Source organism: Onychomys torridus, chromosome 4 (assembly GCF_903995425.1).
Source record: "Onychomys torridus chromosome 4, mOncTor1.1, whole genome shotgun sequence".
Lineage (NCBI taxonomy): Eukaryota > Metazoa > Chordata > Mammalia > Rodentia > Cricetidae > Onychomys > Onychomys torridus.
Window position 1 is genome coordinate 85,402,582 of NC_050446.1, and position 20,850 is coordinate 85,423,431.

Genomic DNA, 20,850 nt, shown 5'->3' on the forward strand with positions numbered 1-20,850 from the left:
GAGAGAGAGAGAGAGAGAGAAAGAAAGAACGAAAGAAAGAAAGAAAGAAAGGGAGAGAGAGAGAGAAAGGAAGGAAGGAAGGAAAGAAGGAAGGAAGGGAGGGAGGAAGGAAACAGAGAGAGAGTCAAATTGAGGAAATATTCAAAAATAAGTAATGGGTGTTAAAGGTAAAGAAAAAAAGAACAAAACATTGGTATTTGATAGAACGTTTTCAATTTTAAACAGAAAAAAAAATAACCCACAACAATATGTTATTTTCTCTAGCTTCGGAGCTCTCAGATTGAAGTGAAGACAGTTTTAAAAGGCAGTGCCAAGGAAGACTCATGGGGTGAAGTATGAGGAGGAGGAGTGAGAGGAGGCAAAAGGAGAGGAGGACAATGGAAAGAATAATGAAAACAAGAGAATTTGAATGCATGGAGGAAGAATTGTGGGAGCCAGAGATGTCCAGGAAACAAGGAGAGCAAGACCCACACATGTCAACTAAAGAGGGATCCTACAAGCTCACAGAGATTGAAGGAACAATCAAAGAGCTTGCATGGGGATGTGCTAAATCTTCTGCACATATGTTATGATGGTTAGCTTGGTGTTCTTATGGAATTCCTCTAACAGTGGGGACGGGGGTGTCCCTGACTCTTTTGCCTGCACTTGGGACCCTTTTCCCACTAGTGGGTTGCCTCATCCAGTCTTGATATGAGGGTTTGTGCCTAGATTTGTTATGCCATGGTCAGGTTATGTATCTCATTATATGTCATGTTCGTTTTATGTCCCTGGGCAGCCTGCTTTTTTCTGAAGGGAAAGGGAGGAGGTATGGATTTGGGGGAGAGAGGAGGTGGGGATGAATTGGGAAGAGTGGAGGGAGGGGAAATTACTCCCTGGATGCATTGAAAACCACACACACACACACACACACACACACACACACACACACACACACACACACGCACACACGCACACACGCAAGCACACACGCACATGCATACGCATATGCATATACATACATATATAATTTTTAGATGTTTGAATTGATCCTTTGACCTTGAAACATTTCCAAATGTACTTGATTTGGAAATATTTCCTAGATTCCTTTGTAGAATTTGAATAATCACTACATGCCCTTACCTTCCCCAGTATACTGTGTTCACTTACGTACATACATGACCTTCCAGTAGTCAACAGTTCTATTGATTCAGAGTCAAATGTATCTCACTTGGAACAGACAACTAAATGATAACGTATTTGCCTGTGTAGATATGTACTCTGCAACTTTCGGATGGGGACAAAAACATCTGCGTTATGAATGTAGAACTCCTCATTCTTCTTTCATTTCTCCCTCCCTTCCTTCCATCCTATCTTTCCCCCTCCCTCCTTCCTACCCTCCCTCTTTCCCTCCTTCCCTCCTTCCCTTCTTCCCCGCCCTCTCTCTCTCTCTTCTTTTTATTTATTATGTTTTTCTGTTTCATATTTTCAGACAATTCTTACTCTATAGCTTCAGGCTTCCCTGGCTTTGATTCCTCCTGCCTCAGCTTCCTGAGTGCTAATTTCAAAGTTGTACACTACAATACTGGCTTCTTTATGCTGTTCTCAGTCATAACACATTATGTTTAAAGGTATTTTCCTAACCTCTGATTTTCTTGTCTTCCTTTTTTTTTCTGGGAGATGTATAATTTCACTTTTTGGTCTAGTTCCTAAATCATAGACTGGACCCTGAGCAATATAATATTGCCTTAAACAGAAAGGTCTTTCCTTCCCCTAAAGATCAAATTGATTTATGAGGTAAATTGATACTATGGGCATATACAAGATGCACATGTATTCATTTATTTATATAAGTGGCAAAATAACTGTACTGGCAGTCAGCTCTTGTTGTGATGATTTTGTAATTGCCACCAGACCATCTGCTTAAAAATCAGCAACTTTTGCTTTCAGCTAGTCACTGTATTAAGATAAATTGGCTTGAGAAATTAAACAAGAGGGAATTCAAGGTCAGGCCTAGAAGTATTAGAGAGTCCATGAGGAACACCCTGAGCTTCATCGGGTTACCTGTTCTTTAAAATCTTCAGCTACATGGAAAACCATATCTATTTTATGTAGTTACCATGATAATAAGAAATAAAACACATAGAACTTCAAACTGGATATTTGACTCTTTAAGCATACAGAGTTCAGTTTGTTCCAAAAATAAAGATTGGCAAATTCATAATACTAACTGTAGCTTTCTGGTATATTCTCTTGAGAACATTTGAGTCTGATTTGAGTAGAGAAATGCAGCAGTGGTCCATGAAGAATGTGATGTCATTGGCATTAGACAAGGAAGTCATTTAAATGCAACTGTCAAGATATAAACTCACAATCAAAGAAGAAAACAGTAAATAGAGACAATAATATACAACTCTATCAAATCTGTGAATCAGATGCTGAGGATGTTTAACAATTAGTAGCAATGGAGCAACATTCATATATATTTTTTGAGGCAAGAGACAAAAAAAGAGGCATTTTAGAAAAAAAAAAATAGAATAGATTTTGAAATCTACAAGTAGAGCCAGAATACAACCAAATACACAGATTAATTAATTAGGTTGCTGTACCAAACAAAAAATTAATATCCTCCCCTAGATTATAAAAAAAATAAAAAGTAAAAAGTAAAGATTGCAGTATACTGACAGTTTGTGAGGGACTACCATTCTCTCACCTGGGACATAGATAATGTTCTTGGAACAATATTTTGGAAATATGAGCTTGTATATCATAATAACAGCAAGGAACTTTGGCAGCTGGCATTAGCAGTCTGAAAATTACCAGTGTTTCTCCCACGCTGTAAATATATTACGTGCAAATGTCCTCTAGTCCTTCACACCTGGCACTCATAACTGAGAAGCATAAGCAACAGTTCAACAATCATTATAATTGCACCATCAATCATATTGCAAAATGCAGAGAAAACACATTTCTGTATTGAATACAATGATGTTTTATTGGAAATATTACAATAAAAATTGGTTGACTCAATGCAGTTCTGATTTTATTCACAGCTATACAGTTTAGGAGAAAGCTTGGAACAGTAAAATGTCAACATATACTTGAAATGAAAAATACCTCTAATATTCTAATGTTCTCTTTAACACACATTTAAAAAAAAATCACCTGGGTACCATTATCCCCTCCCTGAGACACTGGAACCCATATATATGTTGTTTCTGACAATAGCTGTTACCCAGGCTGTAAGAAATGATCATGATTAAATTAGTTCTGAAGTCTAGCCTGTCTTTCTCTGGCTTCTAGCAAACAGGTTTATAAAATACTATTGTATTCTGAGTATGAATCTAGGATAAAACTTAGGTGTGAACTTGAATTTGCAGAAATAATTAAGGACAATCTTTTAAACATGCTACCAGTTCTGATATAAAAAAATCCTCACTGCAAGAAAGATGCCAAAAGGTGTCAGGTCATGCACATAATGAGAGCAGATTTGTCAAACAAAGTATTTGTTGTTTGTTTGTTCAAATACCCAAATGTTGAGCTAAAATGAGAATGAAAGAATAGAAATATAATAAAATTATGCTAAGAAAGCAAGGATGTAGAAAGACCTTAAGAACACAAAAAAGTCAAATTTGTCAACTAGAAATTAACTACAGAATCATGATCTTAAAGTTTTAAGAAGCAATTTTCATTTAGAATTGTTTGAATCTCGTTTTGAGCTTTTACTTACTTATTCATGTTTAAGTGAAAATTTTACTTTTGAGAATTTCGTACATGAAAGAATGATGCATTTATATTATTTTGACACCTCCTGTTCCCTCTTCCAACTCTTCCTATGTCTCCCCAACTTCCTCTCAACTTCATGACCTTTCTTTTTTTTTCACTTTTTTCTCCTTTCTGAGAATAAATCTTTTTCTCACATAATATATCCTGATTACTGCTTCATCTCCCTGTACTTCTCCTAGTTCCTCCTCCCCTCCCCTCCCATCTGTATCTACTCTCTTTTTGTCTCTCATTAAAAAATAAGTAAACTTTTAAGGGATAGTGATAAAACAAAATATAACAATATAAAACAAAAACTAATACCTAATAATTGAACAAAACTAACAAGCATAAGGAAAAAAGCCAAGAGAAGCCACACACAAAAACAAACAAACAAATAAACAAAAAGCCCCACAGAAAGTCACTTGTTTATATACTCAAGAATCTCAAAAAAACAGTAAACTGGAAGCCATTATATACATTTAAAGGACCTATAGGTTAAAAAGAGAGAAGGAAAATGTTAAATGAAATTAATAAATCAGAGAAAATTTGCCCCTGGCAGTGGGACCAGGATCTATCCCTGGTGTATGAGCTGGCTTTTTGGAATCCAGTCCCTATGCTAGGATACCTTGCTCAGCCTTGATGCAGGGTAAAGGATCTTGGTCCTGCCTCAACTGAATGTATCAAGCTTTGTTGTCTTCCCATGGTAGGCCTTACCCATTTGGAAAAGTGGATTGGGCGGGGGGATAGGTGGGAGGGGAGCAGGAGGAGGAGAGCTGGAAGAGGGGTGGGAGGGGATACTGTGGTTGGTATATAAAATGAATAAGAAATATTTAAAAAGAACAAAATACAAATAAAAGAAAAAGACCTAACATTATGAGACAAGGAATCTTCAAAGATGCAGTTAAATTTGTTTTCTGTTGGTCATCTATTGCTGGGCATGCAGCCTATCTTTAATAATAGTTATTTTCCCAAGTAAGACTCCCTTGGAGGAAACTAAAGTTTCATTTGCAAATGATTAACAATTGGTGACTGCTTCTAGGTTAGCCATAGGGAAATAAGTCTACTTCTTCTTTCAGTTTTTGGACACTATCTGTGCAGACCTGACAAATTATCAAACATTTGTAATTAAGAGAATGAAGACATTTTATTGCAAATTCTAAAAAATTATCTCTTTAACTTGCAAGAAACTATTGGAGAAAGTGTATCAGTAAAATAATAGAAACCATCAAGAAACTAAGACCTCATTTACTCATTCACCTACTACAGGCTTATGATTGCTCCTTAGTTTCACCAACCATGAATAAAAAATTTATAAACTTCAAAAAAGGAGAAAATAGCTAATATGTAATTTTTTAAACTTTCAAACAAATTAAGAAAGAGTAAAAATGAATATAATGTAAATGAAAAAGTTTGAAAATTACTCTGGGGAAAAAAATTACCAAAAAGAAAATTAACCTTAACATAATGATTTAACTCCTACTTGATTAAGTATCAATCTGTTTAATAAAAACATAACACCAAACACTGATTAGTCAAATTGATGCTGATAAAATATAAAAGAGATCCACAGTGTAAAGGTATGAAAATTTCGAAGACTCAATAAGAATGTTATTTTTAAAAAGCTAGACTTCAAATAGTTCTGTAAGAAATTAAATTTCGCAAGAGTGTGAATTGTTGAGACCAAGATTGGAAAAGCACAGTGACAAATAGCCAAACAAATGGAAGCACATGAATTATGAACCAAAGGCTGTGGAGCCCCCAGCTGGAGCAGGCCCTCTGGATAAGTGAGACAATTGAATAGCTTGAACTGTTTGGGAGGCATCCAGGCAGTGGGACCCAGACCTGTCCTTAGTGCATGAGCTGGCTGTTTGGAACATTGGGCTTACACAGGGACACTTTGCTCATCCTGGAAGGAGAGGACTGGAGCTGCCTGTACTGAATCCACCAGGTTTAAATGAATCCCCAGGGGAGTCTTGGCCCTGGAGGAGATGGGAATGGAGGGGAGGGGCTGTGGGGAAGGTGGGGGTGGGGGCGGGATGGGGGAGGACAGGAACCCATGGCTGATGTGTAAAATTAAAACACAAATATAATAAATTTTAAAAAAGAAATTAAATTTAACACATAAATTACATAATACCTGAGGGGCTCAGATCACCCACAGATGATACTGATGACTTTTAGCTTTTGTCATTATTCTGCCATTTCTTTTCAGTTTTATACGACAGGGCTTCCTGTATTCCCTGGATAGTTTCACACTCATTTTGCATTCCTGGTTGAACTTGAACTACTGATTTTCCTGCCTTCACCTACCAAATATTAGAACTATAGGTGTGTGACATCTTATCCAGCTAACCAACTATTTTAAGTGCTTAGGCATGACTGAAACTTTGAAGATTATTGGCATTTAATGTATACAACTTGGCAACTTAAGGTGTCTGTATCTACATATAAACCTGAAAAAACATTCAGCCATCATCTCTCTATGCTGTAATAGACCCATCACTTACAAACGTTCACCCTGCCTCTTGCCTTTATAATAAGAGGAGTTAGCACAGGATCTACCTCCTTAGCAACTTTAAAAATTCTACAACATGTTATTAATTATTATTAATTAATAATAAATTAAAATTTTATAATAAAGACATTATACTATATAAGATTTAAAAAGGTATTTATTTTAGTTTCTCAAATGTTTCATGAGAAATCAGTCAATATGGTCTTAGACATATCACCTACTTACCACAGTTTTGCACAAGTATTTGTATGTACTGAATCATTTAATTTCAGCAAAAATTCCTTATGGGCAAAATTAAAAGAGAACTAAGTAATATCTTTTTAAAGAGGTCTAGATTCCATCAGCCTTATAAGCAAAAACAAAATAAAAATATATCATACATATTAGGCAATGCTTTCAACATTCAGAACCAAGAGAATTTCTACATTATTGAAACATTATTTGAATTGATAAGTGTAATCTAGATCATGTAGAACGGTCCAGCAAGGTGGTCTAGTGAGTAAAGATGCTTGTCCTTAAGCCTGAGAAGCTGAGTTCAGTCCTAGGAGCACATGATGGAAGGAGAGAATGGTCTCCTGCTGGTAATCATCTGATCTCCACATATGTGCTCTGCCAATCCTTCACCCACATAGGTAAACATAATTTAAACATTTAAGAAAAAAAGAGTGAAGAAGGAAATGTGTAAATGATCTAGTATATATTGCATCAGAGAAATAAATAGTCCCAGATACTAAAAATCAAAATATATACCTTCAAACTCATTGAACACTAAACCAACCTATGATGAAAGATCAAGGAGGTGATAAAAATAGCAAAAACCAATTTAAAGCTGAGAAAAATAAAATGAAAGAAAAGGCACATCTTTTCAACTTTGACAATTTATATATACACAAACCTCTTCACTTAAGTGTGTAAGAATAAAAGGTCAAGAAAAATAGGAAAATAGCTTCTGAAGTTTGCATAAATATCAAAGAGTTGAGAGGATGAATTTTTCAATCTCACTCAATACTGTAAATGATAATAGAATCATGGAAGCACAGTCACAGAAACTCAGATGTCAACCCAAAGGGGTTCAGGAAGATTCTCCCAGCTAGTGGTCAGTCCCACCTCCAGTCCAGCCTTATAGTAAATGACTTTTTGCCCCAACTTCATTGGCCAGTTGAGTGACAGTCTTTTTACTAGTACTTCAATCTCCTTTCTTGTTATGGATCTGTTTAAGCTGTTTATATTACCATGACTAATTTTGAAAGGTCATATATGATTAGGAAGTTACCATTTCTTCTAGAATTAAATATTATTTTTAATATTATAATTATAGCACACGACAGGCAGTGGTGGCACACGCCTTTAATCCCAGCACTTGGGATGCAGAGGCAGGTGTATTTCTTCTGTGAGTTCGAGGCCAGCCTGGTCTCCAAAGTGAGTTCCAGGAAGGGTGCAAAGCTACACAGAGAAACCCTGTCTCAGAAAAAAAAAGAAAAAAAAAGTATAGCACACTTATGTTTGCATGGTATGTGATACATGTATACAACTAAATATTTAGATTTTATAAAATTTGCTATAAAATAATTTCTGCTAGTAATTCATTTGAAATCATTTCAAAAAAGTAATCATTTGCACAGTTATATTATTAATTTATCATATTGTTTCTAAAATTGGCTTATTTTTTTATTATATTTGTGTTTTAATTTTACACATCAGCCATGGGTTCCCCTGTCGTCCCCCTTCCCCCCCCCCCCCACTTTCCCTCCATCCCCTCCCCTCAGTTCCCATCTCCTCCAGGGCCAAGACTCCCCTGGGGATTCATTTAAACCTGATGGATTCAGTACAGGCAGGTCCATTCCCCTCTTTCCAGGCTGAGCAAAGTGTCCCTGTGTAAGCCCAAGGGTCGTGCTGGAACTCTTATCCAATAACTGATGGAAGTGGATGCAGAGATCCTCAGTCAGGCCCCAGGTGGAGCTCCAGAAGTCCAATTGTCGAGAAAGAGGAGGGACTGTAAGAGCGTGAATTGTTGAGACCAAGATGGGAGAGGCACAGGGACAAATAGCCAAACGAATGGAAGCACATGAATTATGAACCAAAGGCTGTGGAGCCCCCAGCTGGATCAGGCCCTCTGGATAAGTGAGACAATTGAATAGCTTGAACTGTTTGGGAGCATCCAGGCTGTGGGACCGGGACCTGTCCTTAGTGCATGAAATGGGCTTATTTTTTAAGCATTTCTGCTTGATTGTTAAGAATACAAAGTCCTAGTCCTTTTCCATGAAATTTAAATTCAATGGACTGGAAGGCCTGATGATTTTCATTGAATTCTAGATAATTCTTGAATCTTGAAAATTAAGTATCACATAGATCTAGATAAATGAACAAAAGTAGATAAAATAAAATTTTCAAACTACTAAGAAGGGAGTAACTCTTTCCATCTGTATCTGTGCATATATTTAATACCTAACCACCACTATGCTGAAAATTTTCTGCTTAGAAGCGTTCGTGTGAAAGCCAACCATAACCATACATACTTTTATGAGTTATATATATAAGTTTTTATCAATCAAGTAACTTTCTAGAAACTGATAAGTATGAGAACAATTAATATGTAACATTTGCAAAATATTTTGAGATACATAGTTTCCATGTCCACTCACTTGGAAGATTTCTGATTAGTAGGTCAACAAATCTCAGTTGTGAAGATGGGAGACTCATGTTCTACTCTATTCTGCAGTAGATCCAGGTTTCCTACATAGCTAAGTGTTGGGTCAATGCCACAATTCAAAGTAGTTTCTATTTGCAGTATAATTTAGGAGGAAAGACAATAGCTGAAGAGACAGCAAGGTTGATTGTACTAATGTGCTGCCAAGTTTAGAATATAATTTCACACTTCTGTAGTTCCTGCTGAAGTACAGCAAGAACAGAGGATCTGGCTCCTAATGTCCCACACAATTTTGTTTAAATATGAAGTGACTGACCCCAGAAAGGACAGTGGCCTATTAGAGCCATGATTAAGCTTGAACATAGTAAAATTCTTCATGGAGATGTACTATTATTAATAAGGAAAACAGGTAGATCAAAGAAATCAGCGACATACAGGTGTTTTGAAAATTGATGGGACTCAGGTGTTTCCCACTTATTCTAAGGACCTATAAAAACTAGACTTCTTGTGGGCTTTTGAGTGGATAGATATGGAGGCTCTTAACTCAGTTTCAACCACAACACTACCTCGCACTAACAGGCAACATACACACTTAACAATGATAGGGTAGATATGCCTTCTCATATAGAGCTTCCCATCCTCTGTGAAGCTTCCTGTCCAGTGCCAAGCTCACCCACCCATGTAGGCCAGCTTACCAGACTCCATCACTGTCTACAAGCAGAGGGACTCATTTTAACACCAGCTACCAGCCCTGAGGCTCCATTCTTCAAGATTTACCAAGGACAGGAGACATGCTTCTTGTACTCCAGTTGATTCAGTTATTGGAGGGAGAGTATACAAAAACACCAGTCAAAGATAGACTCCAGCTACTAATCATTTACTTTTGGATCACTGTACTGGGAATTATCTAGAAGTCATGTGGAATATCCAGAATCAACTAAACCTCCAAAGAAGGGGAAGCAGAATACACATTCTTCCAGTTGCTTCTACTTCTGTGTTCAGCTTCTGTGTTCCACTATAATATCACACAAACACCAAAGCTATATCGAACAGTTCAGAACAACCAGTGTGGTTATCTATTAAAATTTCAGAGGTCAGGCTTGCTTAAATGACCTAGATCAATTTCCCAGCACCCATTGAACAGGGAAATGCTGGTTTTGTATAACTGCAGTTTTCTTTTATATATTCTGCTTGTCTTGAGAGACTGAGACAAAACTATGAAACAACTGAAGGTTTCTAGCTGGGGTGACTCTCAGTATTGTAGGAAGGATATTTGACTGAATCTGGTCCCGACTCACCAATTAGACCAGTGGGTGGAGATTTGTACTGTATACCTTTGTCAATATGCCTTCTGTTTTCCAATGGCACTTGACTAAAGGCACTGTCTTATGTCTGTCTCTCTTAGTATTCTCTCTTGGAAAGTTTCTGGATCCATGCCCTAAGCAGTGGGGCATGCTAAGAATTCTAAGAGTTATTAGGTTGTTTCCAGCCGTTTACCAGTGTGCTGAGGACAACCAACATAGAAGACAGTGGGAAGTGAGGAGTTTTCTGACCCAAGTTGGCTTTACATTGGAATCTAGGACTCTGCAGGAGGGCATAAGCCTCTGGCCAGCTTGGACTAGAGTTTTTCAGCAAGATTACTCATGTGGTACAGACTGGTGATGCAAGGCTGTCCTGTTCTCTTAAGGGGACTATGAGGGATTCTGCTGGGAGCATAAAGCTATTCTCTTATCACAACTTGAGACGAGGGAAGCAATATTCCTGGGTGCCTCTAGTAGAGGCAAAAGTCATTGATGTACCCAATACATCACCATTCTGTGGTGAAGATTATTTGGTCTGAGGCCCTAACAATGGTCATACTAATTTTTGATTCAAATGGTGGTTACATTCTTCATTTTTGGCCTCATGTTTATAAGACTTAAGATTTGGTGTTAACATGTTAATTCTTATTACAACCTCCTGATGTTTTGCTGTGATGTTTTCTTTAGAAATGTGTGTTGCCAGACTATTGTTCAGGAACTAGTCTATATGTGCAAGTTACAAAATCTAGTGTAAATGCGCTTTGAAACTGGGTCTGACTGTTGTTTCCTTAGTTGTCATTAAAAACTGTGGTAGTTTTAAGGGGATTTATATTGGTGAAATTATTAAGGCCACTCCATGTAGTTAAAAGGGAGGTTTATTTTGTAGGGTAACTTACAAATGAAGGGGTAGGTTGCAGGGTCTGGCAAAGGTATAGCACAGTCCGGCGGTGTTCTCTGGAGAACTCTGCTCGGTCTGCCTCCTGCATCCAGCATCCCCGAACCAAGAGAGCGACCTCCTCTTGATCCTTGGTCTTCCGCTCCCTCCTCTGCCCCGCCTTGTGGGCGTGATCATTACTGAAACCTCAATGGGGGTTGGAACTTCCAGGCCAATGCTGGGATGGCTATCCACTACAGATTTATGAAAGAACATGCCTCCTCCTGTGCAGGGCATTGGAAGCAAATCCCATTGATATTCCCTTTATCATCCCCCTTAGGAGATGAATAGACTTCTTTTAATCTTTTAACCTAAAATATAAGGTACATCCCAATCCACATGGAAATCTGATTGAAGTATTTTAGATTTTTTTTCCAACTTACACCCTCTTTTTAGATGGTACCAAGTAGGTCTATTATCTACAATCTGTTTTGATAATAAAGAGAATGAGAAGCACCCATCTAAAGGAACAGGACAATAATTCAAGAAATACAAGGTAAATTTACTCAGCCATGTTGCTTGTCTGGGGAAAATAGACAAGATGTGAGATCTTTGTGAAAGACAGTTCCAAAATTGGACAATCATTACACCTTACGAAATAAAAAATATAAAATGAGGAAATGAGAGGTGTGGCTAGTGTGGGTCTAGTGGTGACAGGCAGGTGAAGAAATATCTATTTAGTGAGGCTGTCTTGATAGCACGAAGGTAATGGAAGAATATAGGTAGAAGTATAGAAGTTGCTGGTAAAGTTTACAAAATAATTCCAATGGTAAAATAAGTTTTAAAAGATGAAGCACATATTATCTCCCCCAGTTCTTCACATCAAGAGATTCTTTTTAGATCTAGCCAAAGCATAATCATGGTCCCTCTGTAATTTCTGTTTTGACTTACTTGCCTCCAAGATAGTTTGCTATCTAGGCTCATTACAATCTTTATCACTGCTGGTTTTTACTAGACTGAATGTAATTCATATATATATATATTCCATTTCAAATGGACTAAATTAGTATGATTTACAATGTTTTATGATAAATTGCCCTTTAAGTGGAAGATTTCTCTCTAATACTTTGAAGTCTACAAAGATATATTAAAAACTTACTACTATAAAAAATAAAGACTTCTCAAATTGAATGTGAGGTGTGAGACTGTGTGATTTGTGGTGATTAATTGCTGTAACTTTATCCTTCTACCAGCTGAGGGAGTTGGCTATTGTTAGGTGAAGAGGTTCTTGTAGGATGACCTCAATACTGTATGAAGTCTGCCAGTTTTCTTTTTTTTTCTTTTTGGTTTTTCGAGACAGGGTTTCTCTGTGTAGCGTTATGCCTTTTCTGGAGCTCACTTGGTAGCCCAGGTTGGCCTTGAACTCACAGAGATCCGCCTGGCTCTGCCTCCTGAGTGTTGGGATTAAAGGCGTGTGCCACCATGACCTGTCTCATAGTTGACCACCCCATTAGAATTATTATATCCATTTTTTAATTGTTTTTATCACAGTCTTATAAGGTGGGGGATACTTCTAAGTACTTAAGTCCACAATGAATTTTAAGGAAGTATGTTTGTTTTTATAAATTATCCTTGGTATTGTCTAATTCTCAGACCTTTGGGGAGAGGACCATTGGAGAAGACCTTCACTATGGTCCCTAAGCATTAAAGAGAGGGATGGGGTGGGAGGGATGTAATAAAGATGTGCCACCTGTGGCTGAACACTCTACTGATACTTATTCTCCACACTTTAACCAATCAAGAGTTTCTACATTGCCTGTACTCCAGTACACAAAGAAAGTTCTCTGATGAGATCTGAGAGCTTCACTAACTAACCTATTGGTGGAGAGATAGGAATTTATACAGCAGATTGACATTATCTACATTAAGCAAAATAATATTAGTAGGTTGAACTACCTGGAACCTATGGTTTCTTGGCTGTATTTACAGATACATTTAGGCCACAACATGGAGAAATCTAGTTGGTAACTGACCAGTAAACTTTCTCCCTACTGACTATCTTTCATTATATCAGAAGGTGCTGTGCAGGCTGGTAGGGGGAAAATGTCATCAACGGTCTTAACCAGGTGTGAATCCAGTGAGCTAAAATAATGGCCTGCATGGCTAGATATGGATATGGGTACAACAGTGGAATGAATGTTGTGGGGTAACCAGCTGCATTTTTATTGCATTTAAGGCACATTGCAGAGGAGGAAACACATGCCTGGTACTGCAAATCCAGAAACAAAGCCCTAAAACATATTTTTGTCTAAGATCTATTTAAATGTTACAAAATAGTTAAAACTAGAAGACTGATCATTGGTGTTCAACTAATAAAGCTTGAAGGCCTAAACCAAGGAGAAGGTGAAACTGTCAAAAAGAATAGTCAGTATTTTGGCCCTTGTTTTTTTTTTTTAATTTATTATATTTGTGTTTTAATTTTACACATCAGCCATGGGTTCCCCTGTCCTCCCCTATCCCGCTCCCACCCCACCTTCCCCACAGCCCCTCCCCTCCATTCCCATCTCCTCCAGGGCCAAGACTCCCCTGGAGATTCATTTAAACTTGATGGATTCAGTCCAGGCAGGTCCAGACCCTTCTTTCCAGGCTGAGCAAAGTGTCCCTGTGTAAGCCCAAGGTTCCGAACAGCCAGCTCATGCACTAAGGACAGGTCCGAGTCCCACAGCCTGGATGCCTCCCAAACAGTTCAAGCTATTCAATTGTCTCACTTATCCAGAGGGCCTGCTTCAGCTGGGGGCTCCATAATTCGTAATTCATGTGCTTCCATTTGTTTGGCTATTTGTCCCTGTGCTTTTGGAGTCCAATTGTCGAGAAAAAGGAGGGACTGTAAGATTGTGAATTGCTGAGACCAAGATCGGCCCTTGTCTTTTAAGGCAAGTTAAGACACATGGGACAATGGAATACCTTCAAAGGTACTATACTCTGGTAAATTCTACCTATCCTCTTGGTCATAGAAAACACAGACATCCCAGAGGCTGAATGCTAAGGGAGTATGTACATCTTGAAGAAAAGAAAGTTAATGGAGAAGGAAACATGCCCTATATTTCCTGAAGCTGCATGGTCAGCAAGATCCTTATCCATTGCAACAGAGGGCACAACTGGGAAAGGAAGACTTGAAGATGCAAAGGGACTCTCCTCAGACTATGAACAGTAATCCCTGAGGTGACTTGACTGATGGTAACATCCAAGTGAGCAATTCCTGGCTACTGATAGGGTATTGGACACTCAAAGGTGAATATAAAGAGCAAAATACATGTTGAGAAAAAAATAGAAACTTAAATTATTACAAAGGAAAGCTGGTGATCTATATAACATTTCCCCTAGAAGGACTCAATTATGACCCTGAAACTAGAGACTGTAGTTTGCTAACAACTTAAGAAATTGGTTGATTTCTTGCAAACATCAGGGAAAACATGATAGAAGAGGGCCTTAAGCAGAATACTGTCTTTGGTGGGGACACTATGGCTGACCATACCTTTGTCTTCTCAGAGAATACACATTTGATAGTAAGAGTATGGTCCTTATTACTGTGGTATTATTTATTAAGAAAGTTATGTTGGCTTATAAGTGTTCTGTGTGGGCACAGTTGGAACACTGTAACAAATCATATTTGAGTCCCTAGAAAGGCACCCAGGACTGTTAATCTGACCATGAATGCCTATGCAATTTAAGTCAACTCTTGGCTAGAAAGTAGCAGTATTAAACAAGAGACATGGCACCTACTTGATACAATGGGGTGGCCATTGTATTTTTATTGTTTGCAAGACTGGCTACCAGAACACAGGTTCTCAACACAATTGTTGAGATATGTCCCCATCATAATTAGAGCAGTGACAAAAAGGTATCTTTCATAGAAGAGACATAGGCCCCATGATCAATTTTATTCTAATTTGCATTAAAGTATTTCATGTCACAGATGCAGTCTGATGGCAGGGCCCTTAGGTGCCACAGTTCTCACACACATAGGTAAACAGACTCAAATCTTTACTGGATATCAGATTCAGTCATACCAGGATTTTCACTTCAACTTTTTCACCTATGACTCACAAAACTTAGGATTCTTTTTACAAGAGACAATCTTTCTTACCTTAGTCATAAGTAAAAGGCCAGTCTGGAAATACCAGTGGGAATTAGTGCACAAGGGTGAATAGATTTCTCTCAATGTATTTGTGTCCTTTTTTTCCATTTGTTTTCTAAAGTGTACAGGAATATTTTGATACTAAAAATGTTGTCCAAGGAAACATGAAGTTTAAGAAACAGAGATTTGGAGAGTAGGTATTATTCCCCAGAAGCATTCCTCTGTGTGTCATGAAGCAGGAATTGAGCACAAAGTTGAATTTAGAAGAGGCTTACAGATAGGTACGTGCAGTAACAGTTTAGTTAGTGGAAAGGAGAATGCATGTTATTTTCAGCCTGCAGATTTCCATAAAGATATTAAAGCCATAATAATTAAATAGTTAATCTGGGTACAAAAAATGCTTGGTTCTGGAGAACTGTTTAAAAAATACTATTTTTGTGTTTAACCAAATGTCATTTACAGGATTTTTAATGAAACCTTCACAGCTTTAACTGATCTAATTAAGTCCAAGATAATTGAGACAGCCTGTGTTTGATGTAACCTATGACCTCCCTGAATATCTTGGTAGCTATATTGCTAAATAAACAGCCATGAAAAGCCAGCAACTATCATTGCCCTTTTTTCATCCATGCCTGTATGACATATCAATCCATCATAAGTTCAGTGAAACACAACATACATGTCTAGGAAACAAAGTCAGATTTTACCCAGAAACCAGTTCTAATTTGCCATCTTGAGATTGCATCAACGTATGCTAAAGTGTAACAAGTGTGACCTCCTAGTTGTCTGCAATCATGAACACTCCAATGTACCCTTGAAACACCAGATATAAGGAAATTACTGTATTTGTCATATTTGCAGAAGATTCTTGCTTTCAAAATGTCTTAACCTATTAAAAATTTTCATAAGAAAATCTAGTGTTTCAAATGGAAAAAATTAAACATACCTTGTTGATCTTTTTAGAAACACAAATGGCATTATCAAGAAAAAAATATGTCAACCTGACAAAAATGCAGACTTGTCCATATTTCTTATAGATTTAGCAGATCTCTCAGATTTCTTACTATATCAACTTTTCAGTGAAAAGGGGTGTTTATTTATTTGATTTTTGTTTGTTTGTTTGTTTTTTTGAGACAGGGTTTCTCTGTGTAGTTTTGGCGCCTTTCCTGGAACTCACTCTGTAGCCCAGGCTGGCCTCAAACTCACAGAGATCCGCCTGGCTCTGCCTCCCAAATTCTGGGATTAAAGGTGGATGCCACCACCGCTTAGCTGATTTTTTGTAAGATGTTCAGGAATGAAAATGTCCTGAATGATACTATCACAAAGCAAATAATAGCTATGTAAATGTGGGTTGAGTATAGAGGGAATAAATCCCATTTCATTGCATTGCAATCTCTAACCTATGAAATTAATTGTGCATCTGAATTTTCTTTATGACAACTTTTTAAAACTTCCTCAGGGACTGTGAATTAATTAGGTAGAGTGTGTGATTGTAACTGATACTGTTACAAATAAAAATTGTTCTAATGCCCAGAGCCCAGTGTTTTTATAAGATACTCTTCCAAAGCAAAACCGAATGAAGAAAAAATAGAAAAAGGAAAGTGTGTGTGTGTGTGTGTCTGTGTGTGTGTGTGTGTGTGTGTGTCTGTGTGTGTGTGTGTGTGCAGCTGAGGCCATCTTATATTGGCCTACTATGTCAATAAAAAGATATGTAAGACTGGAAATTATAATAATGAGTCTTTTATCAGTCTCTAAATTTTGGATCCTAACTACCTGTCACACAGATTTTTAGTTCTATTTTAATACTGTACATTATGTTCATTTCACACAAGCACTAACAGACTTAATATTAAAGCTGTAAGTAGCACATGGATTAATGTGCAGGAAAATATAGAAAAAAAATATAGATCAGTGGTCCTCCACCTTCCTAATGCTGTGACCCTTTAATATAGTTCCTCATGACGTGGTGACCACCAACCATAACATTATTTCATTGCTACTAAATAACTGTAATTTTCTACTGTTATGAACCACAATATAAACATCTGATATACAGTATATCTGATATGTGACTCCCCAAAAAGGATTGTGACTCACAGGTTGAGAACTACTGCTTTATATAAAGTAATGGAGATTTTGGACTAACAATTTTTTTAATAGATAACTATTCTGCCATCTCCACTGGTTTTATTAATTAGAATAAGCATTATCAGTGATTGTATTTGATTAACAAATATATAATTACATACATCTCCAATACGCATGAATATTTAGGTCTTAATGCATGATGACAGTATATTCTATGTTTCCAAGACATAGATGACTCTTGGGAAAAGGAGAATTAGCTTCTTCCATGAATGAGACTCCTTGTTGATTGTCCAATTCAGAGTGGTCAGTAACACTTTTTAATGGATATTGAATTCACTTGAATAAAATAAAAATAAATGGCACAATTGGTTCACTAAACTAAACAATTTCCTAAATATGAAATTAAAATAGGACTTTCTTCTTCTAGATCAGAAGAAAAAAAATCTTTGCCTTCACATTGCTTACTGCATGTCCTGTCCAACAAAAGAAAAAAATGTAGCCACAGGGGGAACCAGTATGGATGTTTCCCACATAAAGTTTCCATATGATCTTGACATACTATTTCTATCCAAAAGGAAAAATTTAGTTTAATGTAGGGATACCTGCACACCCACTTTTGTTGTAGCATTATTCATAATAACCAAGCCATGGAATTACTCTATGTGCCCATCTATGGATGAATGAAATAATGTTCTTTACAGTAAAATAATGGAATTGGACACAAGGAGACGTTTAGAAACTGAGTCTCACAAATGCAAATATTGTGTGTGTTCTCTCATTTGTGGAAACTGAGGGTGGGGTAGTAGAAGAATATGAAACTAAAGTGGAAGTACAAGACACTGGAAAGAGAAAGGGAAATAGGAAATAGGGATAAAGTGTATAAAGATGATGACATGATCAAAGTATATTATATGAATCGTGAAAATATCATGAAACCTCTTAGTTTATATATTTAAAATTAAATGTGTAATCAGTAGAGGAAGGGGGAACAGAAGGTCAGAAATCAACAGTCTTCATATTATATATAAATTAATATCAAAAGTAGATAAACACTTTCCAAAATTGTTCATCTAGCACCAAAGGCAAGACTGAAATCTAAGACTCTTGAATTTCAGTACAGAATTCTCTTTGACTTTAGTGTGCAATGTTGTGGTTAGCAGCACTGGAAAGCACTTCCAGGTCAGAGGGAACACAGAGTGTCATCATGCTTCTTCCTATTGAAAAAATTAAAATAGCTGGTCCTCAATGTGAATTACCATTTCCTAGCAGAGCCCTACCCCTAGGCAAAGAATCATAAGCAACTAATGTCTGCTGGGAGAATTATCCTCTCCCAGAGGTGCCCCTTATTGGTTGTCTAATAGAGTGGTCAGTCCTGAAATTATAAACACACAAACAATAAAATTAGACTCAATGTGTGTATATTCATAATACACACACATGAGTATGTCTACTTATAATAATAATAAAGAAAAACAGGCTATTAGCTAGAGTGTAGACAAGGGACATGGAGGGGTGGACAGAAGGGAACACAGAGGGACTGGAGGGGGGAAACAGATGAAAGAAAGTGGTGTTAAAAACACAACTAGAACCATTTAGTTCAAAGTTATTGCTTCTTTTTGGGACCTCCACTTTCTCGAGTTTACATTTTTGCTAAAGTCTTTTTTTTCTTTTGTGTGCCAAAGTGTGAGATTTGAAAATAACTGGCTCATGGTGCATTATAAAGTGGAAACTATGAAATGTCATGAATTGAACAAGTTTATCACTCATTTGAGTAAAAACAATCAATCTCAAAGTTGATGATTCTTTGCTCCCTAACATACAATATGAATCAAAACATGGATACTTTGGGGGACATTTCAAGTATCCAGGTCTCCCAAAGCATTAGAATATAACCAGATGAGGCAGTTTCAAGGTTTCTATTTCTTTCTTTTTGTCCCTAATGTTTATATGTGTTTAATGATGTAAAGAAAGGAAACTTCTTGAATTTTCTTTGGAAGTCTTTGAGCTTAAATAGAACTGCATAGGAGCCCAAATTTCAGTCTACTCCCACAGTCTCTCACTTCATCCCCGATTCTAACATATATTCAAAAGACACTAGAGCATGTGAATTTGTGCAGATTACAGTTCCTGACTGGAAGCTCTTTCAGCATAATAATATGCCTGAAGAATAAATTCTTACTAAGTTATTCTGTGTTTATCCAAGGTTTTTGCTTAACATCAAAGCCAAAGATCTACCCTAAACCATTTGGAGAAGGAATACTAGCAGTGACAGAAGGGGAGTAATAATATTTCAATAAATACTTATTTTAATTAACAAGTGTAACACTACAGAATTACATATTTTAGCAGCCATATGAGCAAACATGACATATTTACCATTATTCATTCATTAAATGAAATTCCATTTAAATAAATAAGAAAACAGAACAATGAGTGATGATCATTCTTGATCTGGCCGTGCAACTAGTGAGAAATTTGTAAAAGCTAAACGAAATGCTGGGAAGTTCCTGGAAGAAAAACTCAACAACTATAAAAAACCAGAAACCCAGAATCATACATGGGGTCAGAAGATAAAATTTTCTAAGGAAATTACAGAGTTCTTTCATGTGGGACCAGCCAACTTCTGGAATTTTCCATGAAATCGTTTATCCTATGATTTCCCTAGCTCAGCAAAAGTAATGAATTTTGCTCTTGTGAACCTTAAGCGGCACTAGAAGGGTACACTGGGGCAAATATCACCCAAATTTTCAGTCTTCAAACCCCAGGGTGCTGTGAGGACCTTCTCTGCTGAAACAGTTCACTGCAATGCACTGAAGAATAGTTAAGAGACATACAAACAAGTCCTGACAAGACAGATTCTGCTCCCTCTGGGGCTCTGTGGGGCTCCGGATATCAGACTCATCACCTATTCAGTGTGAAACATCTATAAAAGGGGGTCTTAACTTTACAGGGTCCCTTAGCTCTTCAACACACAGGTAGAAAGGATGCTCCCGCATAACTGCAAGGAAATGCAGATTGGGATATGGTGCCCGCAGGGAGAGAATTCTCACTGACCTTTTTGCTGCTTAAAGGACTGAATGGAGCCTGAGTGGTGGACCATTTTCACTCTGCCTGTTCCGGTGGAGTTAAGGAGCTGTCCGAGAGGGATGCAGCAGAATAGTAGCCCGACTTTCCAGAGACACTCCTGGGGCTCTGAGTAATCCCAGAACCACCTAGCTCATCGCAATCTGACACCTGCTTCAGCCAGCACTTAGCTCTGAAGGCTGTCTGCCCGCCAGTCTCATCGTCATAGCAACGTGGGAGGGCAGTCCCGCGACCGGCTCCCCTCAGTGGTTACTTCTGTAATAACCCCACATCCAGGCTGTTTCTCCGTGCTGCAGGAGGGTGTTGCAGGGGGTTTGGTGTATGTGGGAGAGGCAGAAATTTCTTAAGGACGACGCATAAATCAAGCATTGCTCTAGAGCTGTCATGAATGCGCTCATTTTCAAGCTCTGAGCCTCTTTAGCACACCCAGGCACCAGGATTAATTTCCTAGAAGTTGGTATG

The 20,850-nt window shown here is 37.6% G+C and overlaps 1 protein-coding gene across 1 annotated transcript in view; it reads right to left on the reverse strand.

The window, feature by feature from the left end:
* The window catches only part of Ano3 (anoctamin 3), a 247,920-nt gene extending 227,298 nt beyond the window's left edge, over nt 1–20,622 (reverse strand). The window contains exon 1 of the mRNA XM_036184793.1: nt 20,359–20,622. Coding sequence (XP_036040686.1) covers nt 20,359–20,404 — 46 coding nt within the window. The 5' untranslated portion in view covers nt 20,405–20,622. The remainder of the gene's footprint in view (nt 1–20,358) is intronic.
* Between the last annotated feature and the right edge of the window lie 228 nt (nt 20,623–20,850).